The sequence below is a fragment of the Lacerta agilis genome, chromosome 11 (genome assembly GCF_009819535.1).
Source record: "Lacerta agilis isolate rLacAgi1 chromosome 11, rLacAgi1.pri, whole genome shotgun sequence".
NCBI classification, from domain to species: Eukaryota; Metazoa; Chordata; class Lepidosauria; order Squamata; family Lacertidae; genus Lacerta; species Lacerta agilis.
In genome coordinates this window covers 46,217,061-46,230,364 of record NC_046322.1, presented here as the reverse complement: position 1 = coordinate 46,230,364, position 13,304 = coordinate 46,217,061, and the positions used below count along the sequence as shown (strand labels likewise).

At 39.7% G+C, this 13,304-nt stretch overlaps 1 protein-coding gene and 1 long non-coding RNA gene across 6 annotated transcripts in view; one reads left to right on the top strand and one right to left on the bottom strand.

The window, feature by feature from the left end:
* The window catches only part of PRDM6 (PR/SET domain 6), a 93,850-nt gene that overhangs the window by 1,289 nt on the left and 79,257 nt on the right, over positions 1-13,304 (bottom strand). For 3 of the 5 annotated variants that reach the window (XM_033163979.1, XM_033163981.1, XM_033163980.1), the window contains one exon: positions 5,832-6,008. The exons of the other annotated variants lie outside the window; for them this stretch is intronic. In XM_033163979.1, the coding sequence (XP_033019870.1) occupies positions 5,832-6,008 (177 nt within the window). The remainder of the gene's footprint in view (positions 1-5,831; positions 6,009-13,304) is intronic. 5 annotated transcript variants of the gene reach the window in all.
* The window catches only part of LOC117054825, an 85,320-nt gene that overhangs the window by 59,410 nt on the left and 12,606 nt on the right, over positions 1-13,304 (top strand). The window lies entirely within an intron of this gene.

The window sequence follows — 13,304 nt, the reverse complement described above, 5'->3', positions numbered from 1 at the left end:
TTTTGCAGCAACAGAATAAACCCCCATACTTGCCTGAGATCACTAAGCAGTTGAGTTAAGGAGGCTGTAGTTACTACTCGTAATACTGTAGTTTTAAGCATTTTTTAAAAAAAATGTTACCCAGGATTTGATACTGAGTAGAAATGGCTGATTGGAAAAGTCAAACACTCGCCAGTGCATTTTCATTGTCATATAAAGGCTTCTCTCTACCCCTCCTTCCCTCCATTGATTTAAATGACATGGCAAGATAATGAATGCATTAAGATGTAGGGCTTCTGCAGGGACTGACACAGGGCGTGTGTAGTTCAGAGAGTGTAATCTGTGCCTATTCCAGATAAGAATGTACTCTACCAAATTCTAGTGCTTTAACAGAAGGTGACTTCTTCATAATCATTTTGAATGCGTGACACTGATGCCTGACAAGTTTATAGGATATAAGTCAGCCAGGGAAGTGACAGGAAATACCGGCTATGCCCTGGATAGGGCCCACTGAAATGAGTAAAAGCTGAACAAGAGCACCCCACCCCCATCTTGCAAATGTCCCGTGGCAAAGAAGAGTCTTGTAGACTATGCAGAGCTTTAATGTAATGCTCATAGGAATAATCTGGGTTTTAAATGGTGCTGTGTAATGCCTATTAATATCTGAGAAGATCCCTATGAAAAATAAGAGGTTCTAGCCCTCTCTGTACCCCTGCTTCTTCAATTGTAATCATTGCATTGGAAAGGAACCCTTCAAAAACATGCATACACAATTACAGAATGTTATAAAGTGCCTGTTAATTATTTTTAAGGGAAATTATGGTTTGAGGAACCTATGACCTGAATGTTACATACTCATTCATCTCACCTCTAGTTCTTGCCTAGGATGTCAACATCTTTAAGTTGTGTTTCTTTGATTGTCTCTCTTGGAATATTTTAGCAGCCTGCTCTACTGTTAAAAACTGCACTGTGATCTTGACAAATGTAAAATGTCAGCTCTAATGTATCAGACCTATCAGCTCAATGAAAATAACTCAGAAGTATTGATCACTTAATGATTTTTGGTGTATTCATTAACGTCTATGTGCAGATCTTCCTCTCTCCAGAGTTCCTGAAATGCTGATGACACATTAGTGTATTGCTGATTGTTTATTAGAAAACTGATTAGTTACTGGATTAGTGTGTCAAAATATACTACCTTTCATTGCTTGACAAACTTGCAAATTATGATATTTTTTATCATGAAGGCCTTGAAATCAATTCAATTCTTGGATTAGCTTATACAATATAAGGCACTGAGCTATCCTTGGAGTTGAAATTTCCTTTCCCTACATATATAGCTAAAGATGTCAAATACATTCCATTTGTGCATCCTAAACATATATTTCAAATCCAAGAAGTACCCAACCATCACTGCCTTAACAGACAGAGTAGTATTATGACTTAATTTGTTTACATCATGGGGACCCCATAGCCACCAAAAAAATGGATGGTAATGAGAAAGGGCTTGTCTATGAGTTATAACAAAAGTGTTTCATGAAGCCTCCATAATACTCGTAACATACAGATCAGAGTTAAGGGAATGCCCATAAGAGAGCTTCCTCTATTGCTAGTCAGACATTTCAGAACTTATTGAAGAAGTGGTACCCAGGGAAATAAGTTACAATGATACATGGACCATATAAGTGCCCACCCTACCCTTCTGATCTGCTCTGTGGTCTTGCAGGCAACAGAGACATTCCATTTTTTTCATGTGTAGGGAAACACAAATGTCACTGCATATATCTTGGATTGGTGTCACTTTGGAGAAGGGATAGTAATGGGCTGTTGTGATTATATTAAGGCTAAGATTAGAATAAGATGAGGCTCCACTGCTCTTTTGGTGGTGGTGGTAGTAGGGCCCTACGGTTCTGGAGGCCCCCACTGTGACTGTAAAAGACACTGATGGCAGCTCCCCCAGGCAGTGACCAGAATAACCCCTGCAAACAGTGTGTGACCCAAAGCCAGCCCACTGCCAGGTGAGGGGCCTAATTTGGGCCCCCATGCCTCACTATTCTGGAGCTACTCAAAGTAACTGCATGCCCTTCTATGCCCTGGCTGCCATAAGCCGCAGGACTTCAAAGGCAGTGGTGACTCTGCCACTCTGTTCTGCTGCTGCTCCCCAGTAGAGAATTAGGATTGTTCTGTAACACAGTGTATGATCTTATGAAATATACACTCCTACCTATGCATGGTTCACACCTGTATTAAAACAAATCCCACATTTCTCATAAAACAAATTCACTGTTCACTGGTTTACTCAAAATCTTCGTCTCACACCATACTATTCTAAATTCCCTATTGTAACCATAGTTTATATTTCAATCCTTTGCAGTTGCTTCTTACAGTGGTACCTTGGTTTATGAACAACTTGGATTAAGAATGTTGCAAACCCAGAAGTAGGTACTTTGGTTTGTGAAGTTTGCCTTGGAAGCAGAACATGTTCTGCTTCCTGTTGAGTGTGTTCCATTTGTAAATTGAGTCCCCCGCTGCTATGGGGAAGCACGCTTTGGTTTAAGAACACTTTGGTTTAAGAATGGACTTCCGGAACGGATTAAATTTGTAAACCAAGGTATTACTGTATTTGCACAAGCTACAATACAGACATTAGGTATCGGACAATTCTGTGCTATAGGTAATAATCCTATATATTCAGTGAATGTGCATAGATCACACCAAAATCAATTTGATTCATATGCAGCTAACATGCCAACCATTTGATATAGCTCTATTTTCTGAATGGAATTGTGTTGTAACTATACTAGACGTTTTGGAACAAGAGACAAAAGAAGAAAGAAAAAGAACAATACAAAAAGAGGGGGGAGTAGTAATGCCTCTAAATGGGGCAAACTGCAGCTTTATTGGAAACACGACAAAAACAGGATGTTAAGGGGGGAATGTAAGTGGAGTCAACAAGGTTACACATAAGTAACACCTTAACATTAAAAGAAATCTATTTTCCATTTTGACCCGGAAACCTCCACAATTAATTACTAAAATCTATTTACACAGCAACTACATAAAATCAATCTGATTGCTGGCACTGGTTTTGGCTCTGCTTTCCATTGGCTCTATTAATCCAACATAATGGCTCTGTGGGCACCATTAGTGGACACAGTAGAACTGTATCATTTCAGGCACTCCCTATTTGAATTCTATGCTGGCCTTTGCAAAGTTTGGGCTCTTCCTCTCCACCTCCACGCTTTATCTTACACTTAAAAGCATGGTGCCCAGACACATCATGAATGGAGGCTAGGCAACCACTGTGGTTATCTATTGCATAAACACCTCGTTCATAAGGTCTCTTGATAGTTCACAGTGACAGATATCCTCTTACATTAGCCAAATATAAAATGCCTGGTAAATAAAATCAAGTTCAGTAAGAAGTTGATGGTTGTTATGGAACACACCATTTTTAACGGCCTCTTCCTGTGCCCCAACTGCAGCAGAGAAATAAGTAAATTTTTTAAAAGCTCAGATTAGCTTTACTTAAATGAAAATCATTTTGCATAGGAATGGGGTGCATATGCAGTGTTTATGGTTAGACTTTTATCTTTTTTAAACATGGGGCAGAGTTTGACAGCTGCCACAGACATTTATATTCTTATAATCTGCAACTGTTATTGCTGGATTTATGGTGTTTTGTTCTTCTGCAACCTTGTGTGTATGTGTCTACAGGGGGTAATACCATTAGTATTTTATAGACTGGGACTTGAGCACCACAGATAATTTCTTACCCAAAGCCATACAGCGAGCCCATTCTAGAAGCGGGGTCTGAAGCCAGAATCTGAAGCTGACTTCTGCTACAAAATATGGGCTTTGAAATGATCTGATGCTGTTACCTCTAATATAAACCTGTTTAAGTGACTTCTTTGCTCTACACCCCCCCTCCCCAATAGGAACAGAATATGATACTAACTTGTGGTCACATGGGTTTAGAAAACTGGTGATCTTTTAAAATTACCTGATTTACCTGAACTAGTTTAAAATATAGGTAATAAACTGCCTTGTTTACATTCTCATATTAGCCTGAGAAGTGCATTAAAGATTCCATCACCAAATCTTGCAAGGCAACTATAATGTTAAACCACTTATAATTTAGTATGAGATTCCACATTGCCCACTAAGACTGTGCAGTAGAAAATGGGATTTAAGGATCAAGTGTAGAGGTCTAGACTCTGAAAGTGGGATAGGTTCACTTTCTTCTTTCTTTTGGTCTTGACTTCTCTGCAGAGATTACTAATACTTGGCCACTAGTTTCTGGCCCAGGGTTTATGAACAGCCACAGAAGCAAGGGGCTGAACCAAAGCCCTACTGACTAAATTGAATCCTTATGTTTATTTATTTAAAACATTCACCTACTGCCCTTTGTCCTATTTAGGATTCCAGGGCAGTGTACAGCCAATTTTATCACAGCACAAATACAGTAATTAAAAAATAATAATAAAAATTAACTCTAGATTGAAATGCCTGGGTGAATAAGAATATTTTCACCTGGTGCCAAAAGAACTGCAATGTAGGCGCTAGGAGAGCATCTTTAAGGCGGGCACTCAATAGCTATTGCCAAGAAAGCCCTCTCTTTTGCTGTTAATTAACTTAATTCTGATAGAGCAAGCATGGCCAAACTTGGCCCTCCAGCTGCTTTTGGACTACAATTCCCATCATCCCTGACCACTGGTCCTGTTAGCTAGGGATGATGGGAGTTGTAATCTCAAAACAGCTGGAGGGCCAAGTTTGGCCATGCCTGTGATAGAGGGTCTCTGCAAGAAGATCTTACAGTATGGACAGATAGTTATGGGAAAGGCACACCTTTAGATATTTGGGTTCCAAGCCATTTAGGGTTTTAAAGGTAAATACCAGCAACTTAAATTAGGCATGGAAGCAAATAGGAAGCCTTTGAAGTCCTTATAAAGTTGGCAAGACCTAGTCAAGAATTCTGAGGCTGCCTTCTACATCAATTCAAACTTCTAAGTCATCTTCAAGAGCAGCAGCACATATAACACATTGCAATAATCTAATGAGGTTACCAGAGCATAGATTACCATGGCCAGACTATCCCTTTGTTCATTGGTGAATGAAGCAAAGCTGATAAAAGAAATTTCATTCCGTTGAGGCCACCTGGTCTCTAGAGACAATATAAGCATCTTGAAACTGCACATGTGCACTTTTAGAAAGAACACAACCCTGCCTAAAACATGCACTTCCTACATCCAAGAACCATCCATCCCCGGTGCCTCAATCTTGTTAGGATTCAATTTCAGTTTGTTGGTCCTTATCAAGCACTCAGAAATTTTGCTTATTACAACAATGTAAAATGATGACTTTTTGCCCATGCCGCATCTTCGCTATCGGAAATATTTCTCTTTGTAATCAGCACATGCACTACAATTGTTGTCTTGGCTTCTCCCTACTTTTTGATGTTCAACAATCTAGACGTCCTACGCTTGAAATTTCAGCTAAAGCCATCCTTTGATACTTTCAGATAAAATCACTGGAAGGGCTGCTATTGAAAACTGCTTTCCCATTAACAACAAGCTCTCGCTAGTGAACTGTTTACAGATATCTGACATACGTTCACTATATGAGTGTGATCTTATGATTTTAAGGAGACATTTAATGGGTTGGTTGCAACCAACCAAGATCTGATTCTGCACAATGCTATTGAAACGAATTGGTCTTGCTCAAGAGCAGTGCCTGGAGGACTGTGGGGGTATTCTGAACTTCAATTCCAAACAGACCTATTCCAAGGGCTAGGATATTTACTGATTTTTGTCTAAATTCCCTTCCTGTTCCTCTGGTCCTTGATTACTTACTTAAAGGGCTTCTCCCCTGTATGTGTCCGGATATGATTGTTGAGTGTAGTAGCACCAGCAAAGGCACGACCGCAATAGCCACACTTGAAAGGTCTGTCACTGGAATGGGTGACTACGTGGTTCCGTAGCTCTGAAGGTTGGGAGAAGGATTGGGAGCAGTGTCCACACTGATAGGGCCTGCAGAAAATAGAAACACCCAATGTGATCACTACTTATTTTTACTGAAGCAAATGGAAAATAATTTGGGTGGTGCAGCTGAGCTTTGGAATGCTAATTTTCGCAAGGGAATGTAGTAGTGGGCTTTCTTAAGTCGTTGTGTTTCTCTAGTCTTTTGAAAAAATAATAATAGTAAAAATGAACATATAAACATATAAAGACGCTGTACTATATTCTGTAAAGTCCCATCCTTGAAAAGAAATATATCATAAGCTGCTAGTGTATGAGGGAGTGGGGAGTGTTCTCTGGGAGAACACTCCCCACTCCCTCATACACTAGCAGCTTATTAAGATAAAAGATAACAGAGTCAAATTGTAACCATCTCCAAATCTCCAGCATATCCTGTTTTACAGATTGCAGGTCAGCAAGACCAGTTGGGGAAGCCTTTGCTAAAATAAGCGACATGAGCATTGCTGTCTTTAATTCTTCTAAGGATGTGCAGAACAACTGCTGCACGTACCGAAAAGAATCCAAGATGGCACACTCAGTGTTTCCTCTTTTGTTTTGTGTACCCAAGGCAGCTCATTCCAGATAAATCAGAGTTTGGGAGATGGCCTCATTTGTGCTTTTCTGCTGAGTTTTGTCAACGCCTAAAATACAATATCCTTTCTATACTGAAAAGGAGAACTTCAAATGGAATGCAGATTTAGATTAACAGTTCTGAATTCTATTATTCACTAATTTAAGAGCCCTCTTGGGATAACATGGGGCATGTATTTAACATGTTATGAGCTGTGGTGGTTTTTTATTGTTATGTGATGTGCATGTGAGTGCCTACTTGAGCTCCCCTTTCAGTGATGTGTTGCCTTTCAACATGGTAAGGACTCAGGGTCTCAGTAAGCATATTAACATGATTTTAAGAATTAAATACCAGAGTGGGGGGGATAATTGCTACCATGATTCCCAGCTACAATATATGTAACCCCCCCCCCCCCTAGCAATAGGAGCTTGTTTTCTAATGTTATTTGCTGCATGTGTGTGCATGTGTGATTTCATAGAGGTTGTGGCTGGGGTAGGAAGGCTTAACCCGCCCCTTCCTATGCACTGTGATCTTATAACAATCTTACACCCTTGCACGTTATTTAATTTTTAAAAACACACATTAATTTAATGTAATTAGGCCCTCAGACACACATTTTGGAAATACCTATGCATCGCTGATACCAAACCGCACAGACAAAACAACACACAAAACAAAACACTGTTTTGTATGTAGTAAGTGCATGTTAAAGACTGCCACTAGATAATGCTTTTATTTTTCCACCCACCGCAAATAAATGCTTTCTATAACTGTCAGTAAAGAAAGAGCTTGATATACAAGATTAAGTCTAGTGAGCTTTGCCCTTCTAGCGAGCTTTTGTCTTTCATGTGATTATTGGATAATCATTTGTATGCTATGTGTCCACCAGTTCAACGGTGTCTTGCATAAACTGAGGCTAGTCAAGGTCTTCAGTGGTCCATTTCAGACTACAGTCTCCCTAATTTATGTCCTATGCTTGGCAGGACAGCAAGGTTATCCACTTGTGAGGCACCCAATATGTGGGTGTTAATATTTAAAATAAAGGGTACACATGCAAAATCCAATACCACAAGACTAATATCTGAAACCAAATTTGGTCCAAAGGTAAAGGGACCCCTAACAATTAGGTCCAGACGCGGACGTCTCTGGGGTTGCAGCACTCATCTCTCTTTATTGGCCGAGGGAGCCGGTGTACAGCTCTGGGTCATGTGGCCAGCATGACTAAGCTGCTTCTGGCGAACCAGAGCAACACACGGAAACGCTGTTTACCTTCCCACTGGAGCGGTACCTATTTATCTACTTGCAATTTGACGTGCTTTCAAACTGCTAGGTTGGCAGGAGCAGGGACCGAGCAACGGGAGCTCACCCCGTCGCAGGGATTCGAACCGCCAACCTTCTGATCGGCAAGCCCTAGGCTCAGTGGTTTAGACCACAGCGCCTCCAGCGTCCCTAATTTGGTCCAAACCAGGCCATCATTAAATATAAGAAGACAACACAGCTGTTTGCAGAAGGCCTAATCGTATCTACTTCTGAAATGTGATGTTGATCCTCTCAGTTCTCATGGAGATGTATTCTCAGTGGGACTAGTTTGCATATCAATGCAAACCAAATTCTACCTGTAACTTTCCCAAGCAAGCACTCTCAGTTAGTTTGCATAAAACGACACTGGTGACATAGCAAAGCCAGGACAAAAATGACAAACTGTTTGCAATAGATTTTTTTTTTTTTTTTGCAAAGATCATTTTAAACATAAGATACTTAGGTAACTATGCTTGCTTGCTTTCCATTAGTGACACTATCCCGAAGTGGTTCACATAGTCTGATCCTAAAATCCCACACCACCACTCGCCCCGTTTTGCCCCGTTTGTTAGAAACAGCTCATAATGTTGCAAGCCCCAACAACAAATGTAATGTGCGAGCATTAAAATGAAGGGGAGGAAAACACAAAAGACACTAGGCTAATTAAATGCTGAAAAGGTGATAGAATGGAAAAGCATAAAAATGTATTCAAGGAAAGAAATCTTCTATTTATTTTATCTATTTGTTAAGCATGGTAAGGTAATGCAAAGAGCAGAACTGTTCCCACTACCAGGCCCCCACTGTAAGCACAGTGAGTACAGTTGCAAGACAGCGACTCTGCCTGGGACACCCAGATAAGTTGGGCTAAACTACTATGGAAAGAATCAGAACATTTACTGCTGTTGCCTAAAGCTCTTGTCAGATATTATGCAAAAACAAAACAAAACAAAACAAAAAACTTACCTCCTAGCCCTGACCCCAACATATGCTTGTCGATCACAGACTTATGCTTAGAGGTTTAGGATCATAAACTTCCACCCTTGTTTCAGATTTTCCACATACAGTGATGCTTTGCAGATGGCTGAAATTTTATACCCGCTTTCCTGGAAGCAACTCCTATTGAACTCAATGGGGCTTACTTATGAGTAGACATGAGTGGGATTGCACTACAAATGTTCTAAGGCTCCTGACCCTCTTCACCCATCTGGCTATTTTTAATGTAGGGAGATGTGTTTTTAGTTTCCTCTTAGTGTTTTAAGAAAATTAAGATTGTATCTTTAGGCATATTAATGATTTTAATAGCGAGGAGCAGCCCAAGGCACAGCTCACGTTGTCTGCATTTTTAGAGCCGATACGACAATGCAGTCTTAATTGCTTTCTCTCTTTTACAAATGTGCGCCTCTAAATAGCTAGAATCTAAAGCTCTAAAGGAAAGGAGACAATGGTGACCAAGCATGTACAGCAATTCAATTAAGCATAAAATAAAGTGTACTCCCTCATTCGTCAACTGAACTGCTTAATTGTGACTACTTGCATCGCTGATCACCAATACTATTATTTCACAGTGCTTCAGAGCAATGATCGTAGAATTTTTTAGCTTGACTAATGGCCTAGCGTTGGTCAATAGTTCAATATTATATTATTTTAATTACTCACATTATAAAATATTTGATGAGTGTTTCCCAACAAGTTTCAAAGCAAAAGTTCTAAAGCTGCCATATGCCAATGCAACGGAGCCCTTTATGGAGCCTTGATTAAGCCCCAGGCATTAGCCATGGACATCAAATTTTCATAAGAACGTAAGAGCCTGCTGGATCAGGCCAATGGTCCATCTGGGCCAACATCCTATTACCACAAGATGCCTGCAGGAAGCACACAATAAAGGAACTAAGTGCAATCACCACTCTCCCCTCCTGCAGTTTTCAGTAACTAGTATTCAGAAGCATGCTGCAATATGGTGTAGGCAGAACATAGACGACATGGTTAGTAACCATTTATAGCCTTATTCTACCTGAATTTGTCTAATCTCCCCAATTCCTAGTAAGCTCCAACCACCACTGTCTGCATGTAAAATGGGAATCATTGTGACATCCCTGAAAGGATTATGGTGAAGGTGATTGGTAAGATTGTTAAGGCTGATAGAATGAACAATTAAGCTACGGACAATTATTTAGTTTGTACAGTAGTGTGATATTAATGTTTTATTGAAATCACTGGATTGCATCGTTTTAGTATTGATGGCTTAGTTGCCTTAAGTATCTGAAGATGTAGATTACACAGTTTAAAACGAATGAGTGAAAGTTCTCAGCTTCCTGTAATGTAGGTTTGCCCCTGTAGTTCTCCTGTGCTGACTTGCCTTCCCCCTGCCCATGTGCATCACCGCTTACACTGGTCGTAAGACCTTGGATCTGTATTGATAACTGTGGAGTATCTATAAAGATCTGAAGATCCCGAGAGCTTTGTTGTGCTCCTCCTGAGGAGGAGAATATGCTAAATTTATATATTTCTCTGCAATGTACATCCATAGCCTTTTTTTTAAATAAAAAAAAGACTGGATTGCTTGTACAATAGAAGTATTGTGTGTGTGTGTGTGTGTGTGTGTGTGTGTGTATATATATATATATATATATATATATATATATATATATATATATAATAACACTGTTTTCTCCATTTGATCTTTCACTCTATCCAAAGAAGCTGCATGTGGGGAATCTGCCATATACAGCTGCAGATGAAGCATTGCCCTGTGAACCAAAAATATTCTACCAGACTCACAACAGGGATTCTTCATTGCACATGTAGAGCACGTTCCAAAGCCTTGAATGAATTGGGGGAACCCCAGTTTAACACAGAGCTCAAAGCATGCCAAGTTTGGGACCACCTATTTCCTATACATTGTGAGCGCATGTGAAATCCTATACCTCAAAGGCACACACTAATAATTACTCTATAACTACTGTCATTACTGTGGGACAAGAGGGATATGCTTTTCAGCTTTATTCTTCGTTCAAAGGAATTGTTCACTTAAGCAGAAATCATTCATCAAACTGACATGAAAATTCTGGCAATGATAAAACAAAAATGAGTAAGGATAGTTTCTTCTCAAAATATTCTTAATAATTAAATTATTTTAGTCAAGAACAATACACTGAGATGTGCTGTAATCACGACCAATTGATTTTCTAAGAGCGAGTGGGATCATTAACATTTATTAGCCCCCGGTTATCTATTTTAACAGCTCCCACAACAAACAAATAAGACACTAAATAAAACCAATTAATCTCCTTTAAAAAAAAAAAAAAAAAGACAGGTCAACATGATTATTTTTTTTATACAGCAAAATCATGCTGTTCTTTGTTTGCAAATAGTTACCAAACTGAAATATGTGGAACAAAATACAAACAAATAATTAAAACCTACAATGAAAATGGCAAATACAACCCTTTCCAAGGCATCATTTTTAAAGCAGAAGAAATGCACAGTTGCCTTTTCCTGCAGTAGTAGTTAAGTTGTGGTAATAACTGTGATGATAATAATAAAAGCAGTATTTTCTTATCATTCAAACTGTAATTCTTTTTTGTAAGAATATGCATGTCATGGGCATCTACTTCCTAGAGCTTGTTACATTAGCGGTGATGAGCATGCAGTTCCTCCATCTTCCAATAGGACAAAATGATGTACGAGTCCTTTTGGACCCAAAAGAAGCAGGAGCGTAACAAGGTGGGCTTATGCATGCTCCGCTGACACGTATGGGGGCCAGGAACGGAACCCCCATGCAAAATGTTTGCCGCCTGTAATTATAAAGAGTCATTTCACCTCTTCCCGTTGTTAGGAACAGCCTGATTCTAGGATTTCATCTCAAAATAAATTTCAAACTTGTAGAAGCCTCCGGGACGGAGGGCGGGTGGAATGACTAACCGAGGTCCTGGATTTGTGTCCCCACATGGGATGGGGCAGCAAGCAGAGGCTTTTGGAGCATGCATCATCACAACTATAGCACTTAGCAGGCTGTGCATAGGGAAGGGAGCCAACAGGAGGCTTTCCTTGGCTCTCTAGGAGGTGGGACCCAGGGATGGACCAGACACAGACACAAGAGGCTTCCTTGCACTTGTCCCAGAAGCTGCAGTTGGGGCATAATGATGTAGCATGGTTGCTAACAGGAGTAACACCTCCGCTCAGAGGTCTGCACTGGTTTACTACCAGGCCAAGTTCAAGGTGTTGTTATTAGTATATAAATTATACTAATAATATAGTTACAGGTAGGTAGCTGTGTTGGTCTGCCATAGTCAAAGAATTTATTTATTTCTTATTTTGTTTCGACTAATAATATAGTATAATCAAACAGTTTGGAACCAGTTTAGAAGCAAGATTGCATTACCCTATACAGGTAAGTGCCCACGCAACCGCTTCAATTTGTGGAACATGTGCCACATAATACTCATTTTGCATTTGCGAGAGATCAGTGTGGCAGTACCTACACTATGGGACTCTGCTATCGACATTAGAAAGGCATCTTCAAGGCACTCTTTTCAGCACCTGCATAAAGCATTTCTGTTCAGGGAAGCCTACTCAGACGTAAAAGTTCCACGTGTATTGTTTCTTTTTAGCGACACTTGATTTTAATTGGCCTTTGAATATTTTTTAGAGTTTTATCAATAATTGTAATGTTTTATCTTTAATTTTTGTAAACCACTTGGAGGTGTTTTTTTAACAAACAAGCAGTATATACATTTTGCTCAATAAAAATAATGAATAAATAAGTATACTTTTCTAGTAGATACAATGAGGCTTAATCTCAGATACATGGGCATAAAACACAGCAACCTTGAAGTCTTTTCTTGGTGCCCATAAAGCATCTGAGCACACGCCCACCTTGGTCATCATGACATGGTAAGGGTAATTACCTTTTTCTCTCTAGAAAAATACACGGAGCTAAAGAAGGAAATGCGAAGTGTGACCATTTCCCCCACTTCTATGTGCTTTTTCTAAGGCTCAGATCAGTTCCATGGGATGACATTTATCCAGATCTCTTGGAAAAATGAAGTTTGTGCATGTGCACTTTTTCTCTACTCCTGTTCTCTGTGTGTGTCAATTGAAAGAGCTGGTGGTGCCTGCAGCATTTATTCAAAAATTCAAATTATGCTCATGGGCATAAAGAAATTGGCAACCCCTCCACTGATGAGTAATGATGATGTGAATTGCCTTTGTGGCATCAGAAAAAGGAATGCCTGTTGCAGGTCTTTTGTGAGTTGGTACCTCATAGGGTTTGTGCATGGCAGTGGTTCCCAATTAGCAGGGGGTTTTATTGGTTTTTATTAGAGTTTTTTCTGTTACAATGAAAACAGACAAACTGGGAAAGGTACATCTATCTGTTGTCTCTACTTTCAGTTCATATTCTTTTTCGGTTTGACTGCATTTAGTGAGAGACATTTTTG